The 17,045-nt window shown below is 56.6% G+C and overlaps 1 protein-coding gene across 4 annotated transcripts in view; it reads right to left on the bottom strand.

The window, feature by feature from the left end:
• Nucleotides 1-5,931: 5,931 nt before the first annotated feature.
• The window catches only part of LRRK1 (leucine rich repeat kinase 1), a 53,239-nt gene continuing 42,125 nt past the window's right edge, over nucleotides 5,932-17,045 (bottom strand). For 2 of the 4 annotated variants that reach the window (XM_036355780.1, XM_036355781.1), the window contains exons 26-34: nucleotides 16,442-16,639; nucleotides 15,801-16,078; nucleotides 14,808-15,002; nucleotides 13,495-13,646; nucleotides 12,550-12,736; nucleotides 11,862-11,978; nucleotides 8,683-9,512; nucleotides 7,532-7,633; nucleotides 5,932-6,384 (exon numbers count right to left, since the gene is read on the bottom strand). In XM_036355780.1, the coding sequence (XP_036211673.1) occupies nucleotides 6,207-6,384; nucleotides 7,532-7,633; nucleotides 8,683-9,512; nucleotides 11,862-11,978; nucleotides 12,550-12,736; nucleotides 13,495-13,646; nucleotides 14,808-15,002; nucleotides 15,801-16,078; nucleotides 16,442-16,639 (2,237 nt within the window). In that variant the 3' untranslated portion in view covers nucleotides 5,932-6,206. The remainder of the gene's footprint in view (nucleotides 6,385-7,531; nucleotides 7,634-8,682; nucleotides 9,513-11,861; nucleotides 11,979-12,549; nucleotides 12,737-13,494; nucleotides 13,647-14,807; nucleotides 15,003-15,800; nucleotides 16,079-16,441; nucleotides 16,640-17,045) is intronic. The other 2 variants (XM_036355782.1, XM_036355783.1) reach the window with 1 other exon arrangement.

The raw sequence follows: 17,045 nt of genomic DNA, 5'->3' as shown, positions 1-17,045 counted from the left end.
TCTGGGGCTAACACATGGAGCGCCCATGAGAGGTATAACCTTTCAAAGAACATGCAGCAATTTCTTGGAAACCCTCAGTAAATACCCCAGTTGTTTGCTGGCAGCCAGCCGGGAACAAACCGACAGACAGAGTTCCCTGTAAGGGCTTCTTTGAAGACGATGCTTCGGGGCGCCCCTCCTCAAATGCGGGAGGGGGGGTGGGGAGCTGAAAAAAGTAGGGATCGAACCCGCAACCCAAGCATGTGCCCTGACTAGGAATAGAACTGTGACCTCCTGGTTCATTGGTCGGCACCAACCACTGAGCCACACTGGCCAGGCAGAGGTGATGAACTTCCGACCTGAGCCTGAAGGGGGCACCAGCTGCTTCCACAGGCTACAGGGATGAAGGACAGGGCCCAGGGTCTTCCCAGGCAGTGCCTGGAGCCTCCTCTGTCTAGACTTGTGGTTCCCAATGTGGGGCACACACCCCACTGGAGGGCAACTTGATGTTTAAGGGGGGCAATTCGAGAATGAGTTTTATTCACAGTGACTGTTTTGCATTTCTTATGGTTCGAGGGGCCTCGTAGACAGTCTATACATATATACTGTGACATATTTATGCGTTTCGGTTCTCTATGATACGTTTTGAAACTTTATTTGCTATTTTTTCATATCACTTCACATTATTATAACATATTTTTTAACAATTCCTTAGTGATTTCTTCCTCAGTACGTCCACTATCCTTTCGTCTCTTCGGTTTTTCTCTTTCATGGGTGCCATGGTCTTTGGCAGCTTGTTTAGACCAAGTTCATGGCTTTTTATGCTTCCTCCCTGGGAACAGGAGTTCCCTTTTTTAATAATAAGAATTCTATGTCACTGGGGTGGGAGGTGGGGGTACCCAGGATGTTAGGGAAGCTCAGGTGGGGCGTGGCCGGAACAAGGTTGGGAACCACTGGCCCTAGACCGTCTTGGCCCCGGCTCAGGCCGGCCCTGGGTGGGCAGCAGCGAGGGAAGGCGGCCCGGGCCTGCCGCCCTCCGCCCTGGGCCCTGTGGCGGCCGCATTGCAAAATGGCACTGTTTTGTTTTGACTTCCTCTTGGGCTTGTCGGGAGAGTTTATTTACAGAAGCAAGACCGTCTTGTTCTTATTGCGGTGAAACAGACACGATGCAAAATATACCCTTTTAAGCATTTCGCTTAAAAGAGCGGACAGCTTCATGTCACCGATTCCCAGTGGGTGCATTTCCAGTGTTGCACGATCGTCAGGCATCACCGTCTGTCTCCAGGATCCCAGACTAAAGCTCCATATGGTTCGATTCCCGGTCAGGGCACATGCCTGGGTTTCGGGCTCAATCCCCCGTAGGGGGCGTGCAGGAGGCAGCTGCTCTCTCATCGACGTCTCTCTCTTCCTCTCCTTTCCTTTCTGAAATCAACAAAAAGAAGAAGAAGGAGAAGGTGTCCACCCCTGGTCAGTTTAACCAGTCTCCACATTTGCCCAGCGAGATGCCCAGGGCAGAAAGAGTGGATGGAACCCTGGACGGGTTTCTCAGTGGTTAGAGCACCCACCCAGGGAATGAAGGGTCTCGGGTTCGATTCCTGGGCAAGGGCATATACCACGGTTATGGTTTGAGCCCCAAGCCCTGGTCAGGGGACGTGTGGTAGGCAACCAATCGATGTGTCTCTCACGTTGATGTTTCTCTCTCTCTTTCTCTCTCCCCTCCCTCTTCCCTTCCTTCCACTCTAAGAATCAACGGGCCAAAACCGGTTTGACTCAGTGGATAGAGCGTCAGCCTGCGGACTGAAGGGTCCCGGGTTCGATTCCGGTCAAGGGCATGTACCTGGGTTGCGGGCATATCCCCAGTGGGAGATGTGCAGGAGGCGGCTGATCGATGTTTCTCTCTCATCGATGTTTCTAACTCTCTATCTCTCTCCCTTTCTCTCTGTAAAAAAATCAATAAAATATATTAAAAAAAAAAAAAAAGAATCAACGGGAAAAATATCCTCTGGTGAGGATTGAAAATAAAAGAATATTATTTAAAAATATACATATATTTCATTACTGATTTCAGAGAGAAAAGGAGAGAGAGAGGGAGAGAGGCGGGGGGAGAGAGAGAGAGAGACATCAATGATGAGAGAGAATCCTTGATCGGCTGCCTCCTGCACGGGGTGCCCGGTGTCTGGGAACCCAGGAGGGTCCTTGTTGGACGGTGTGGACGCTCCGCCTCAATCTGCCTTTTCAGGCGGTCCGCCGGGGGTGCCCGGTCCTGGGGCCGCATTTTAAGAAACGATCTGCTTCAGCCTTTAAAAAACAAAACAAAAAACCGAAACAAACTCCCACCCGCCGCGGAGCAAGGACAGATTCCCAGGCGTGGGAGCCAGGGGCGCCTGGGCCGCGTTGCCCCTGGTAACAACACACTTCTCGGGGTTGGCTGCTCCTCTGGGCCTTTGTTTCCCAGGCACCACGGGGGTGGGAGAAGGTCAAGGTCATTTCCGGCTGCAGATTCTGGGAGGCCAGGCACCCCCGCCCCCCCTCTCTTGCTGATGAGTTCCCGGGCCAGCATCACAGCAGGACAAAAAGGCATCTGCGTGGGGGGTTCCCAGGGCTTGTTGCCTGGGAACCGTTCGTCCCATGGTCAAGGAAGACGGCTGCTGACCGCCCGGGTCTGTTTATAGAGGACCATTCAGACCCCCACCACCGCGAGCTCTTGTCCAGGGGCCTCTGTCCTGGAGATTTCCATCTGTCCGTCTACCCATCCACCCACCCATCCGCCCATCCATTCCTGAGCAGTCAGAGTAGCTGATAGGAGGGCAGACCCCAGGCCAGGAATCAAGGGCAGACGGAAGTCCCGTGCCCGCTCCAAGCTCACCCCTGCACGGAGGAGACGGTGGTGTGAGGCTTTCTCCCGGCCTCTTGTGAGGGCTTGGTTGCTGTGGGAACCTGTGACTCGAGTCTCCATTCATCCATCCGGCACAGACACATAGAGCAGCCCGGCCGGCCTGGCTCAGGGGTTGAGCATCCACCCAGGAACCAGGAGGTCACGGTTCGATTCCCAATCAGGGCACATGCCCGGGTTGCGGGCTTGATCCCCAGTGCGGGGCGTGCAGGAGGCAGCCGATCCATGGTTCTCTCTCATCAGTGATGCTTCTCTCTCTCTCCCTCTCCCTTCCTCTCTGAAATCAATTTAAAAAAATAAAAAATAGAAAGAGAGGAAACCCAGCTCTGGAGCTCAGCTAGTGGCCCTGGCCCGCTTATAGCCAGCCGTACCTTCCTCGGGCTCCTTGGGCCCCGGCAGCGTGGGCATCCGTGTTGACATTCGTCCACACAACACGCAGCCACAAGCAGATCGTACTTGGGACTACTCAGCAGAGTAAACTCATCAAGCCCACAAGCTCTTCTCGGATGCCAGGAGGCCTAGGGCATCCATTTCCCCCGTCTTGGTCTTGTCCAGGCTGGGCCAGGCAGGAGGGTGGGGGCGCCCCCTGGCTGTGGGTGAGGGAACTGCTCCTGAGAATCTAGTGAAATTGGTTGGGGGGGGGGCGGATCCTAGGAATGGGGGTGCAGAGATCAGCATCAGCGCCCCTCCTCCCCTGGACTCCAGGGAGGGAGAGAAGCTCTTGTATTTTTTTAAAAAAATATTTTTATTGATTTCAGAGAGGAAGGGAGAGAGAGGGAGAAACATCAATGATGAGAATCATTGACCGGCTGCCTCCAGCATGCCCCCCATTGGGGATGGGCATGTGCCCTAACTGGGAATCCAACCATGACCTCCTTGTGCATAGGTCGATGCTCAACCACTGAGCCACACCAGCCGGGCGGTACAAATTCTTTGTATACAAGGTAAGTGAGCCATTTGTCTCTCGCTTGTCGCAAAGATCTTTTTTATTTTTTTATTTTCTGAGCTGACTCTCCATTTTTTTGACCTGGAGATCATTTTCCCATGTATGTTTCTTACTTTTAGAGTCAGGTGCATTCGCCATGTCCTGTGTGGTTTCTAACTTTCGGGATGAAGTCCTGCCCTAAGCTGGCGCTTGGAGGCCATTCCTCAGGGCAGCTTGGCCCTGGTGGGGTCAGGGTCAAGGTCAGGGTTAGGCTCAGGACCAGGAGGGACCCACGTAGGAAAGGCAGGCTGGGATTGGATTGTGGGGGCTCCCTGGGCATAGCAGTCTGGCCATAGGTGATATGGGGAGCAGATTTGGGGCGGGGAAAGGACAGGACCCAATTTGCATTGGGGGGTTTACTGGGCTACTGTGGGGTTCTGGGGTGAGGTGAGGGGTTCCCAGTGAGGGGCCCTGCTGAGGAGCCTGGGTGTGTGTGGGGGGAGAGTTGGCAGGACGCACAGATCCTCAGCCACCCTGGCCAGTAAACGAAAGCAGGGAGACGGACAGATTGGCTGTTTCTGCGCCCCCTTCCCCCCGAAACTCCTATGGGGGCAGCCGACTTGGGGGCAGAACCATTTTGCCCCAGGAAGGGAGTGGGTCTGGGTGGGGGCAACCTGGGCTGCTATTCCAAGAGCTGGTCAGAGACGACCAAGCCTTCATTCTTTTTTAATATATATTTTTATTGGTCTCAGAGAGGTAGGGAGAGAGAGAGAAACATCAATGATGAGACTGAGTCACGGATCGGCTGCCTCCTGCACGCCCCCCTACTGGGGATCGAGCCCGCAACCCAGGAATGTGCCCTGACCGGAATCGAACCCGGGACCCTTCGGTCCGCAGGCCGCCACTCTAGCCACTGAACCACACCGGCCAGGGCCAGCCTTCTTTCTTGGGAGTTTGTTTACTTTCAGATAAAAGGAGTTCCCATGGGCCCGCACACCCCACAAATCTCTAGTTTGATTTTCATAATTAAACTTTGGAAGAAAGATGAACAACCTGAATGGGGAGAGTGATGGATGGGTCCATGCTCCCGTTCTGGGTTTAAGCAGCCTCAGATGGTTACCTGGGAAACCACACGGTTGCCTGCGCGCGCGCCCACGGGTGCGCCCACAAACGCCCCTTGACCATCTGAGGTCTCCTCTGCCGCGGGGCCTGGTGCGTGTGGTCCATGAGCAAACGCGTCATTTGCCATAAACCCCTCAGGATGCAATTGCTCAACCAGGGGCCCCACGGCCCCGCAAGCCCGCAATTTGGCCAAAGGGTAAACAAGATTGTTCTGTGCAAACAGAATGGGGCTGGGGCGGCAGCTGCGCCCCAGCTGATTGGACAAAACTGTAAACACAGGCCCTTTCTCCAAGTCCTGCCGCTGGGTCCTTTTGTCGGCAGAAGAGGAAGGTACCCGTCAAGGCTGAGCCGGGCTGGCCCAGCGCTTGGCTTTCCCGGGGGGACGGGTGGGGGCCACTTCAAGACATTTATTCATTCCCCAGATTGGGCCATAGTTTCGCTCCCCGAGGGTCCTTCTAGGAGTTTCTGACACAGACTGTGCTGAGCTGCAGACACATGATCGCAGGCAGCTTCCCCTAGCAGGGCCCCAGGCCTGGGGGACTGGGGAGCTTGTGAAATGTATTTAGAAGAGGGGGGGGGCACCAGGGGAAGGGGAAGGGGTCACAGCGCGCCTCCCGCTCTGCCCCGAAGTGCCTCCCGACGGAGAGCAGCTCGTGTAATTCCATCCCTGGCCCTGGATGCTGGAGAGGCCCAGCCCCCCTTCTTTTGTGTCCGGGCCCAGACCAGGGGCCCCCTCTTCTCCTGGAAGCGAAAGCATGGTCCCCTGGGCTGTAAAAGCAGCTATGGGGGGTGGGGGTAGCCAGATGACTGCCCTGGAGAAGAAGAGAACCCCGAAACCATTGCTGGCGTGCGGGCTTCATTTTCCTTTTTTTTTTTTTGGTGAATCCTCACCGGCGGATATTTTTCCCATTGATTTTGAGAGAGAGTGGAAGAGAGAGGGAGAGACATCGATGTGAGAGAAACACATCGATGGGTTGCCTCCTGCATGCGCCCCGACCAGGGCCTGGCCCCGGCCGGGGAGGAGCCTGCCACCGAGGTACGTGCCCTGGGTCGGAATCGAACCCGGGACCCTTCCGTCTGCAGGCCCGACACGCTCTGTCCACTGAGCCACACCGGCCAGGGCTGGGGCGGGGACGTCTCAGCACTTCTTAGCAGCAAGCCGTTCGTGGGAGAACACGGTTTCTCTTCTGGGTCCGCAGAGGAGGGCTGTGGCGGCAGGTGGAGGGGGCAGCCCGCGGGCCTGGGCCAGCCAGGTCCGGGCGACGCTCCTTCTTCCGCGGCCGGGCGCTACCTCCTCTTGCGCCCACAGGCCTCCAGCCGGCCCAGCTCCTCGTAGGCCTGGAAGAAGACGTCAAACTCCCGGGTGCCCCAGCCCCGCCACACGGCCAGGCACCACTCGCTGCTTTCGTCCTCGAAGCCACACACGACGGTGTCCTTGGCCACCACGGCCGCATCCACCAGAGCCCTGCGGAGAGGGGGCGGGGTCTGAGAACACCCACCGGGGTGCCCACGAGGTCAGGCCGGGCCCCTCGCCCTGTACCATCTCGGGAGGCCAGAGCATGGCCTAGGGGGACACCGGGGCACGCCAGCCGGGCACCCCCCCCCCCCCCCCGCCATGTGTTTCAGTGCCCTGCTTCTCCCTGGGGGTGCAGCCTGTGGGCAGAGGCCTACTCATCGAAAGATGCGCAAGGCCGGCCTGTGTAGCTCAATGGTTGAGCACTGACCTGTGAACCAGGAGGTCACGGTTCGATTCCCGGTCAGGGCACGTGCCCGGGTTGTGGGCTTGATCCCCAGTAGGGGGCGTGCGGGAGGCAGCCGATCCATGATTCGCTCTCATCGTTGATGTTTCTCTCTCTCCCTCTCCCTTCCTCTCTGAAATCCATAAAAATATACTCAAAAAATAAATAAATAAAAAGGCAAGCCAAGGGCATTAGTTTAGGATCCCAGGGATTGTCTGTAAGGGACCAACTCCCGGGAAGAACCCCGATCCCATCAGAGCAGCTGTGTTTCGTGATGGGTCTCAGACCCCAAACGGTGCAGAAAACACCACCCACTCCAACTCCTGCTCGCCAAGGGCCCGGGATGGATTTGGGCCTGAGCTCAACGGCCCTGCCTCGTCAGGATTCTTTTCCCGAAGCTCTCCCTGTCCACGTGCTTAGGGAACGCAGGGCCGTGGATTAGGCCAACACCCCGCACCAGGTCCTAACCATAGGCACTATTTTTGGTGAATCCTCCCCCGAGGCTATTTTTCCATTGATTGTTTAGAGAGAGGGGGATGGAAAGGATCGGGAGACACACAGAGAGAGGAACATTGATGTGAGAGAGATGTGCTGGTAGATTGCCTCCCGCACGGGCCCCGCCCAGACCAGGGCCTCGGATTGAGCCCGCCACCGAGGCACGTGCCCTTGACCGGAATCGAACTCGGGACCCTCCAGTCCGCAGGCCGATGCTCTATCCACTGGGCCACACCGGCCAGGGCGGTGGGAGTAACGCTAGTTTGGGGAGGACAGGAGGGCAGACAGATGGCCACTGTGCAGGGACGGGGCAGAGGGCCTGGATCTCTCCCCATCCTCCCCGCCCCAGCCTGGGGAGCGAGAGCCGTCCTGTCTTACCCCCTTGACGTCAGCTCTCGGGCTTTCAAGATGGCGATGACTCGGCCCCGCTGGGCGCCCGCGTCCCGCTCCAGGCCGATGACGATAACATCTCCTCCGCGCCTGCGAAACCAGAACCCGCGAGGGGAAGCGCTTTGTCCGGGGCCGGCTCGCCAGGGGAAGCGGAGCTGGCAGGGCGCGCAGGGCAACAAACAAGGGGTTTCTGCTAATGGAATGAGTGGCACAGGGGGCACCGGAGCGGGGCCGGCAGGCACTTTCCCAGCAGGAAACCTGATCGCACTTGACCATGGTGCCCTCAGCTAGCACAGCCCTTCTCGGCTGGCTCTGCCCATGACATCGCTCCAGCCCGGCCGGCGTGGCTCAGTGGTTGAGCGTCGACCTATGAACTAGGAGGTCACGGTTCGATTCCCGGTCAGGGCACATGCCCGGGATCGTGGGCTCCATCCCCAGTAGGGGGCGTGCAGGAGGCAGCCGGTCCATGATTCTCTCTCACCTCATCATTGATGTTTCTCTCTCCCCTCTCTGAAATCAATAAAAAAAAAAAATTAAAAAACCCCCCACAATACAGCTACTGCCCTGACTGGTTTACTCAGTGGTTAGAGCGTTGGCCCTCAGACCAAAGGGTATTTGGGTTCAGTTCCGGTCAAGGGCACATGCCCAGGTTGCAGGCTCCATCCCCAGTAGGGGGTCAGCAGGAGGCAGCCAATCCAGGATTCTCTCTCATCATTGATGTTTCTAACTGTCTCTCCCTCTCTTCTCTCTCAGATATCAATAAAAACATATTAAAAAAAATAAAAAGAGATTGGCCGGGCTGGCGTGGCTCAGTGGTTGAGCACCGATCTATGAACCAGGAGGTCACGGTTCGATTCCCGGTCAGGGCACATGCCCGGGATTGTGGGCTCGACCCCCAGGAGGGGGCGTGCAGGAGGCAGCCGATCCATAATTCTCTCTCATCATTGATATCTCTCTCCCTCTTCCTCTCTGAAATCAATAAAAGTATGTTTTAAAACAGATTGCTCCCAATTTCAGAACAGGGGGCGCAGCTCCAATGGATGGCCACAGTGCCCCCAAGCTTCCGTCACTCCGCCCCCAAAGTCAGAGCGGGAGACGGGCGCCCCCAAGCTCGCACCCCCCGCTGCGGGGAGACCTACCTGGGCACCCAGATGACGTCCCTCACAGCCAGGACCTTCACGGCCTGCAGGTGCTGGCTGAACGCCTCGCCGTCCACGGGGCTCAGCTCCTGCTCGGACCTGTCGGAACCGGCCGTGGGCTCGAGCAGCCGGTCCGAGCCCTCCCCGTCGGTGGAGAAGAGGACGCTGGAGGAACTGTCCGGGGACAGGGGGGCCCGCCGCGGGGGGGACGAGGAGTATGACGACATGGAGCAGTAGTCGGTCAGCGAGTCCTGGTGCGTCAGGATCTGTGTGCCCAGCTCCTTGCTGTACATGATGCTCACGTCGGCGATGGAGTCCGCCTCGGGCTCCTGCCGGCTGGCCCCGGGGCCGTCCGGCGGCTCCAGGCCCGAGGGGCGCACGGGAAACACGTCCCTCCCGGGGTTCGGGTCCCCGCAGAAGTAGCGGGCGCACAGCTGGTAGGTGGCCGAGTGGTACATGACCAAGAGGTTGGCCCTGTCGTCCAGGCACCAGACCACCTCCTCGCCCCCGCAGTCCGAGCTGCACACGAGCGAGGTGACCGCCGACGGGGCCGCGTAGGGCTCCAGCCGCCGGCTGATGTCCAGGCCGGCGCAGTCGATGACCAGCAGGCCCGGCCCGTTGCTGTACCAGACCTCGGACCCGCTGTTCACCACCTCCATGGCCGTCACGGGGTAGGGGTTCTGCCGCACGTCCTCGTCCGGGATGCTGAACTTGGACCTGTTGGCCGTGTGCGAGCACAGGTAGGAGCAGCTGTCCTCAGGGGCGCCCCGCACCACGGGGAACGCTGCCACCAGCCCGTCCGCCAGGCCCGCCAGCAACAGGAAGGAATTCTGCCGGGAGAACAGGAATAAGGGTCTTGAAAAGGCAGGGGTGCCTGGCCGGCGGAGCTCAGGGGTTGAGCGTCAACCTATGAGCCGGAAGGTCAGGGTTCGAATCCCAGTCAGGGCACATGCCTGGGTTGTGAGCTCGATCCCCAGTAGGGGGCATGCAGGAGGCGGCTGATTCAGGATTCTCATCATTGATGTTTCTCTCTCTTTCTCTCCCTCTCCCTCTCCCTTCCTCTCTGAAATCAATAAAAATATATTTTCAAAAAAAGAACATTTATCGAAATCCTTCATCAGGGTTTTAGGAAAGAAAGCAGCCCAGGCAGCCCAGCCAGTGTGGCTCAGTGGTTAAGCATCAACCAACGAACCAAGAGGTCGCTGGTTCGAATCCCAGTCAAGGCACATGCTTGGGTTGCAGGCTCCATCCCCAGTAGGGGACGTGCAGGAGGCAGCCGATCCATGATTCTCTCTCATCATTGAGGTTTCTCTCTCTCCCTCTCTGAAATCAATAAAAATATATTAAAAAAAACAAACAAGAAAAAGAAGGTGAAGATGCACAATAAAAAAGGATGTCTATTGCCCTAACTGGTTTGGCTCAGTGGATAGAGCGTCGGCCTGCGGACTGAAAGGTCCCAGGTTCGATTCCGGTCAAGGGCATGTACCTTGGTTGCGGGCACATCCCCAGTAGGGAGTGTGCAGGAGGCAGCTGATCGATGTTTCTCTCTCATCGATGTTTCTAACTCTCTATCCCTCTCCCTGCCTCTCTGTAAAAAGATCAATAAAATATATTAAAAAAACAAACAAAAAGGATGTCTATCGAAATCCTCACAGGGTTTTAGGACAGGAAGCAGCCCAGGCAAACAGGAGCTGTGTCTCTGTTGAGCCCCAGCGCAGGCCCCAGCCAGGGCAGCGAGCGCCAGGCCGGCTGGGTGTGAGTGCGTGCAAGAATGCAGGGGTCAGCCGTCCCGTCCGCGGCCTCCGAGGGCAGGTACCCGGGCAGGGAGGCTCCGCACAGAGCCAGCTTTATTCCCTCTGGTCGTGCGGGCGGTGGTGCCCTGGCTCGGGGGCTCCGGCCGGCCATGGCCTTAAATGACGCTTTGTGTCCTATTCTCCGGCACTTGGGGCCCGAGCTGCCCCTGCCTCGCCCGTGGGGCCACCGTCATAAATGACTCTAAGGCTGAGTTCAGACTTTTTTTTTTAAAGAAATGAACCTATGTCGGGTGGAGGGCAGAGAGCGTAATATATTTCGGGACCCTCGGAAAGTACGAATAAGATCGTGCTCACCCAGCGCCATGGCCTGGAGCTCTGGGTCCCTAATGCCCAGAGATCCTTTTCACAGTCTCTTCTTACGCCCATTTTACAGATGGGAAAACTTACATTGGATTATGACCGCCAACATGGTTTTTTTCCTTCTTTTTAAGAGAGAGTGGAAGAGCCCCTTCAGGTCACATGCCTGGGTTTCGGACTCGATCCCAGGAGGGGGCGTGCAGGAGGCAGCCGATCCATGATTCTCTCTCATCATTGAGGTTTCTCCCTCTCTCTCTCTCTCTCTCTCCCTCCCTTCCTCTCTGAAATCAATAAAAAAAAAAAAAAAAAAAAAATATATATATATATATATGTATATATATCTAGGGGAGAAATGGGAGATATCTGTAATACTGTCAACAATAAAAAATGTAATTAAATAAAAAAAATAAAAACAGGAAACTTAAAACTAAATAAATATCCTATATAATAAAAGCCTACTACGCAAAGTGTCCGACCGTTCATTCGACCATTTGCTATGACACGCACTGACCACCAGGGGGTAGATCCTCCAACCGGTAGGTTAACTTGCTGCTGGGGTCTGGCTGATAGGGACTGGGCGAGATGGGCCGGACACGCCTTGGAGCCCTCCCTCAGTCCCTCCCCGGCCCCGACTGTGCACCAGTGTGGCCCCTGGGCCTGGCCTGCGCCCTCTCGCAATCCGGGTCCCCTCGGGGGATGTCGGAGAGCCGGTTTCGGCCTGATCCCCGCAGGCCAGGCCGAGGGATCCCACTGGTGCATGAATCCATGCACTGGGCCTCTAGTATATGTACTAGTATAAAAGCATTTTGCCAAAATCCAGGGCTGTGGTATTTGCATGGACAGCTGTCCACTGAGCCCTTAGTCTTACTGGTCACGTGGGTTTTCCCCAACAGGAAGGGCCCTGAGGACGGCCCAGGGCTCCTGGGTTAAGGCTGACAGTGATGGGGCTTGGTGGCCCAGGAGGGTGTGGCTATGCCCCCCCCCCCCAATCCCCTATCCCCGCCCCCAAAAGAACCGGCAGGGAGAGCCAGACCCTGTGCACTCACCCACCCCCGGCCCACACCTCACCTTCTTCAACACAGGCACCGCCAGGAAGCAGGTGACCACGGCCGGCGTGTCCAAGGCCCGCTGCGGCGTGTTTAAGGGGCACATGCCCTTGAGGCTGTAGATGTAGATCTTCTGGTCCTGCAGAGGCAGACGGGCGGCGTGAGACCCGGCGGACGCGGGCCGGACGTCCCTACGGGGCCCACTCCGCCTCGGAAACCCTCCGGGCCTTAGAGAGGAAACGTCTAAAGGCTCTCTGGTTGCTTGTTGTCGCATCTCTGTCCTCTGTAGAAACTTTGAAAACGACAGCGTCGTCTAAAGAAGAAAAGTGAAATTGCCCATCATCTGCTCCCCAGAGAAAACCACTGATGGGGTCTGAGGCACCGACGTTCTTTCTTTTTTCTTTTTAATATATTTTTTATTGATTTCAGAGAGGAAGAGAGAGAGAAACATCCACGATGAGAGAGAATCATGGATCGGCTGCCTCCTGCACACTCCCTACTAGGGATGGAGCCCGCAGCCCGGGCATGTGCCCTGACCAGGAATGGAACCGTGACCTCCTGGTTCCTAGGTCGACGCTCAACTACTGAGCCTGCTGGGCCCAGTGTCCTGTATTTAGAGGTGGTAGATCTGGCTCCCGGGGTTGCCTGCCTGACGAGAGCCCTGCATGAGGTAGGGGATCGGGGGGTGGGGGTGGAGAGGTGGGGGGTACCTCGGTGGCCGTCCACAGAGAGTTCTGGACTTTGATCTGGCAGCTGAGCCTCATGCCCGGGCAGCCCATCCTCTGCACTTCCAGGAGGCCCTTCTCCGTGTTCACCACCGTGTAGTTCCTGCAAGGGGTGGCGATGGCGTGGTCAGCTCCGCAGGGCCGGGGGCCGCCCCCCTCATCCCGGCCTGGCCTGTGGCAACCGTGGAGGAGGAGAATCGGCGATGGGCGGAACCAGACCTCCTGGTTCACGGGTTGATGCTCAACCACTGAGCCACACTGGCCGGGCTTCTTTGCTTCTCTTAATCACAGACCTATATGTGCATGTCTATATGTGTGGGCTCAGTTTTCTTTCTTTTTTTAAAAATATGCTTTTTAAAAAAGATATATTTTTATTAATTTCAGAGAGGAAGGGAGAGAAACATCAATGATGAGAGATCAATCACTGATCAGCTGCCTCCTGTACGCCTCCTACTGGGGATCAAGCCCGCAACCCAGGCATGTGCCCTTGACTGGAATCGAACCCGGGACCCTTCAGTCCGCAGGCGGACACTCTATCCACTGAGTCAAACCGGCTAGGGCTAAAATAAGTTTTTATTGATTTTTTTTTTTTAAGAGAGAGACAAAGGGAGAGACAGAGAAACATTGATGCGAGAAACATTGATCGGCCACCTCCCGCACTCTCACATGCCCCAATCAAGGATGGAGCCCAAAACCTGGGCATGTACCCTGACCGGGAATCAAACCGGCGACCGTTTGGTTCATGGGATGCTGCTCAACCAACTGAGCCACACTGGCTGGGGGGCAGTTTTCTCTCCTGAGGAGTCTCCATCAGGCTCCCAACCCATCATGCACCAACCATCTCTCACTGTGGTCACCCCCGACTTCCCCCCATGCCATGGTCGCCCCCTCTCTGACACCAGCAGGGTGTGGCAAGCCTCAAGGCCTTACCTGGACTCCTCCTTGCCGTCCCAGAACACCACCGTGTACTCCTGGCTCTGGGACGAGAAGAAGGCGGTCTGCTTCCCACAGGGCAGCTGGTACATGAAGGTTGCGAAGGTCGGGTCCTTCATCTGGCTCACCACGGACAGGGCCAGCGGTCGCTGAGGGAGAGAGGCCGCCATGGCCGTGAGCGGGGTCACTCACCAACCAGACGGGTGCCCATTCTGCCCAGGAAACCAACCGTCTTGAACCAGGAAGGAAGGAGCGGAATCTACTCATTCAAGGCTCAACAGAGCCCTGGCTGGTTCGGCTCAGTGGATAGAGCATCGGCCTGCGGACTGAAGCATCCCGGGTTCGATTCCGGTCAAGGGCACTTGCCCGGGTTACAGGGCGAGCAGGAGGCAGCCGATCGATGATTCTCTCTCATGAGTGACGTTCCTATCTCTCTCTCCATCTCCCTTCCTTTCTAAAATCAATTAAAAAAACAACACAAGACTCAACTGAAACAAGAGAACAAAACAGACACCAGAAGCAGACCCTCCGACAACTAGAACTCCCGTGACCAGGTTGGTCTAAAACCTCTGATATTAAACCCCCTAATCCTGGGAGTGCGGAATCTTTGAATCTTGTAAAGAAATGTTCTCAGACCTCATTTACTGCCAACACTTTACACTCACACTTTCAAAAGTGACCCGTGTGGTTAAAACTTGAAACCGCTGGCCTTTTCTGAAAACAACTCGCTTTATTGACTATCTAGTCATGAAATATTATTATTGATGTCAGAGAGGAAGGGAGAGGGAGAGACAGAAACATCAAGGATGGGAGAGAATCATGGACCGGCTGCCTCCTGCACGCCCCCCACTGGGGATCGAGCCTGCAACCCGGGCATGTGCCCTGACCACTGAGCCACACCAAACGGACAGCCACTGGCTTTAAAAAGACAATGAGGCTCCTGTTTTTCTTGAGCAAACCTGCTTGCTCCCCGTTACTCTCCACAGAGCCACACCTACGTCCCCTGCTCCTGCAAGGGGACCGCCTTGCCATCCAGGGGCGGACACGCTTTACCCGCATGAGGATGCTACACAGACGCTGGAGAGGAAAAGCAAGCTCACTGGTCCTGAGAGTGATACACACCCCACAGCACTGATCGGAACGTCTGAGGAGCAGGAAAGACCTCTTTCTAGAAGAGGTGAGCAGCGGGGAGTGGCCCTATGGGTTCTGAGCCCTTCGGGGCAGCCGTCCACTGGGCCCCAGGAGACCCACGGCCTCCATCCACCACAGCGGTTGGAGGTGCTGGGCGCCAGGTCCTGTGCCCCGGGTACCTTCTCGGGCTTCGTGTCCCAGCACTCCATCATGAGTGCCTGCAGCCGATGGAACTGCACCTCCTCCGGCTGCCCCAGCACCGGGCGGATGCCCTTGGACAGCTTCTTGGCGATCTGCAGCTGGTGGTGGCCGAGCGCGGGCCGCTGTCCCGACAGCAGCTCGTAGAGCACCATTCCGTAGGAGAACATGTCTACCTGGCGGGGCGGCAGGAGGGTCAGGTCCCCCCCTGGGCCCAGCCGCTCTCACGAGCTGGCCCTCAGGTGGACGGAGAAGGGAGGTACCTTTAGGCAAGGAGATCAGGGGCCCTGTGCAAAGGGAGGCACTCACCCATCCATCCACCCATCATCCACCTCTCTGCACCTGTCCAAACGTATGACGAACCACCCGACCATCCATCCTTCTGTCCCTTTATCCATCCACCTTCCAGTCCGTCCATCTGTACTTCCTTCCTTCCACCCACCTACATCGCCCATTCCTCATCCATTTTTCTATCCATCCTGCAGCCTACTCATCCATCCATCCATCCATCCATCCACCCATCATCCATCTCTTCATCTACCCATCCACCTGCCCACCCATCCATCATCCGTCCACCCATCATCATCCATCTCTATATATCCATCCACCCACCCATCCATCCACCCATCATCCATCTGTCCATCCATTCATCCACCCACCCATCATCCATCTCTATATCTATCCATCCACCCGCCCACCCATCCATCATCCATTATCCATCCATCCACCCCTCCATCCATCATCCATCCAACCATCCATCATCCATCTCTACATCTATCCAACCACCCGCCCACACATCTATCCATCCACCCGCCCACCCATCCATCCATCCACCTGCCCACCCATCCATCATCCACCCACCCACGCCTCCATCCATCATCCATCTGTCCATCTATCTATCACTCATCTGTCCATCCATCCATCCATCCATCCATGGCTTGCCTGACATGGGCCCGGGGTCCTGAGCTGGGTACCTTCTCATCGTACACAATGCGGGGCCTGATCTCCGGGGCCTGGTAGCCGGGCGTGCCCTCCACGCCCAGGGCGCCCTCGTGGAAGGACTGCCTGGAGATGCCGTAGTCCGACAGCTTGATGTTCACGTGCTCCTTGACGTCCAGGGACCAGACCAGGATGTTGTCCGACTTCAGGTCACAGAAGATGATGTTCTTCTTGTGCAGGTAGGCCAGGCCCGCGGCGATCTGGTAGGCCGTCTTCTGGGTGAGCATGTGGCCCAGGGGCATGAACGAAGAATCTTTGCAAAGAAAGACACATCAGACGATCATCAGCACGACTGTCCTCCTTTCTTTTTCATTTATTCATTTTAAAAATGTATTTTTAATTGCTTTCAGAGAGGAAGGGAGAGAGAGAGAGAGAGGGAGAGAGGAGAGAGGGAGGGGGGGGGGAGAAACATCAATGAGGAGAGAGAATCATGGACTGGCTGCCTCCTGCACTGGGGATCGAGCCTGAAACCTGGACATGTGCCCTTGACTGGGAATTGAACCATGACCTCCTGGTTCATAGATTGACCAGGAGACACACCAGCTGAGCCACACCAGCCGGGCCAGCAACCCTTCCCCCGCCCTCCCCCCATGGAAGGTTCCGGAGCGGCGGGCACCTTTGGCGTTCTCGGACAGCACGGTGTTGAGGCTGCCCAGCGGGGCGAGCTCCAGGGCGAAGCAGAGCGGGTGGATGCTGATGCCGATCAGGGACACGATGCAGGGGTGCTGCAGGGCGTGCAGCATGCTGGCCTCCTGCCGGAACTCCGAGAAGTTCTTCATGGCGTCCGTGGCCCGCAGGTGCCTCAGCATCGTGTCTGCAGGGGGCGGCGCGGCGTCAGTTCACACGCATTTTATTCAAAAAAACAATTTTTTTTAAAAAAAATTGATTTCAGAGAGGGAGAGGGAGAGACAGAAACATCAAGGATGAGAGAGAATCACGGATCGGCTGCCTCCTGCACGCCCCACACTGGGGATGGAGCCCGCTACCTGGGCGTGTGCCCTGACCGGGAATCGAACCGTGCTGTCTTGGTTCAAAGGTCAGTGCTCAACCAGTGAATCACACCAGCTGGGCTATATGCTTTTTAGAATCTTTGATCTCTCTCTCTCTCTCTCTCTCTCTCTCTCTCTCTCTCATCCCCATTTTAAGAAACTCTCCCTGACTCTGAGAGCTCGGTCAACGGTCCCTTCGTTTTTCTGGGCAGAAAGTCGCATGCTCATCAC

The sequence above is a fragment of the Myotis myotis genome, unplaced genomic scaffold, assembly GCF_014108235.1.
Source record: "Myotis myotis isolate mMyoMyo1 unplaced genomic scaffold, mMyoMyo1.p scaffold_m19_p_23, whole genome shotgun sequence".
NCBI lineage: Eukaryota > Metazoa > Chordata > Mammalia > Chiroptera > Vespertilionidae > Myotis > Myotis myotis.
Note: the sequence above shows the minus strand (reverse complement) of the source record. Positions and strands in the feature narration are given on the sequence as shown.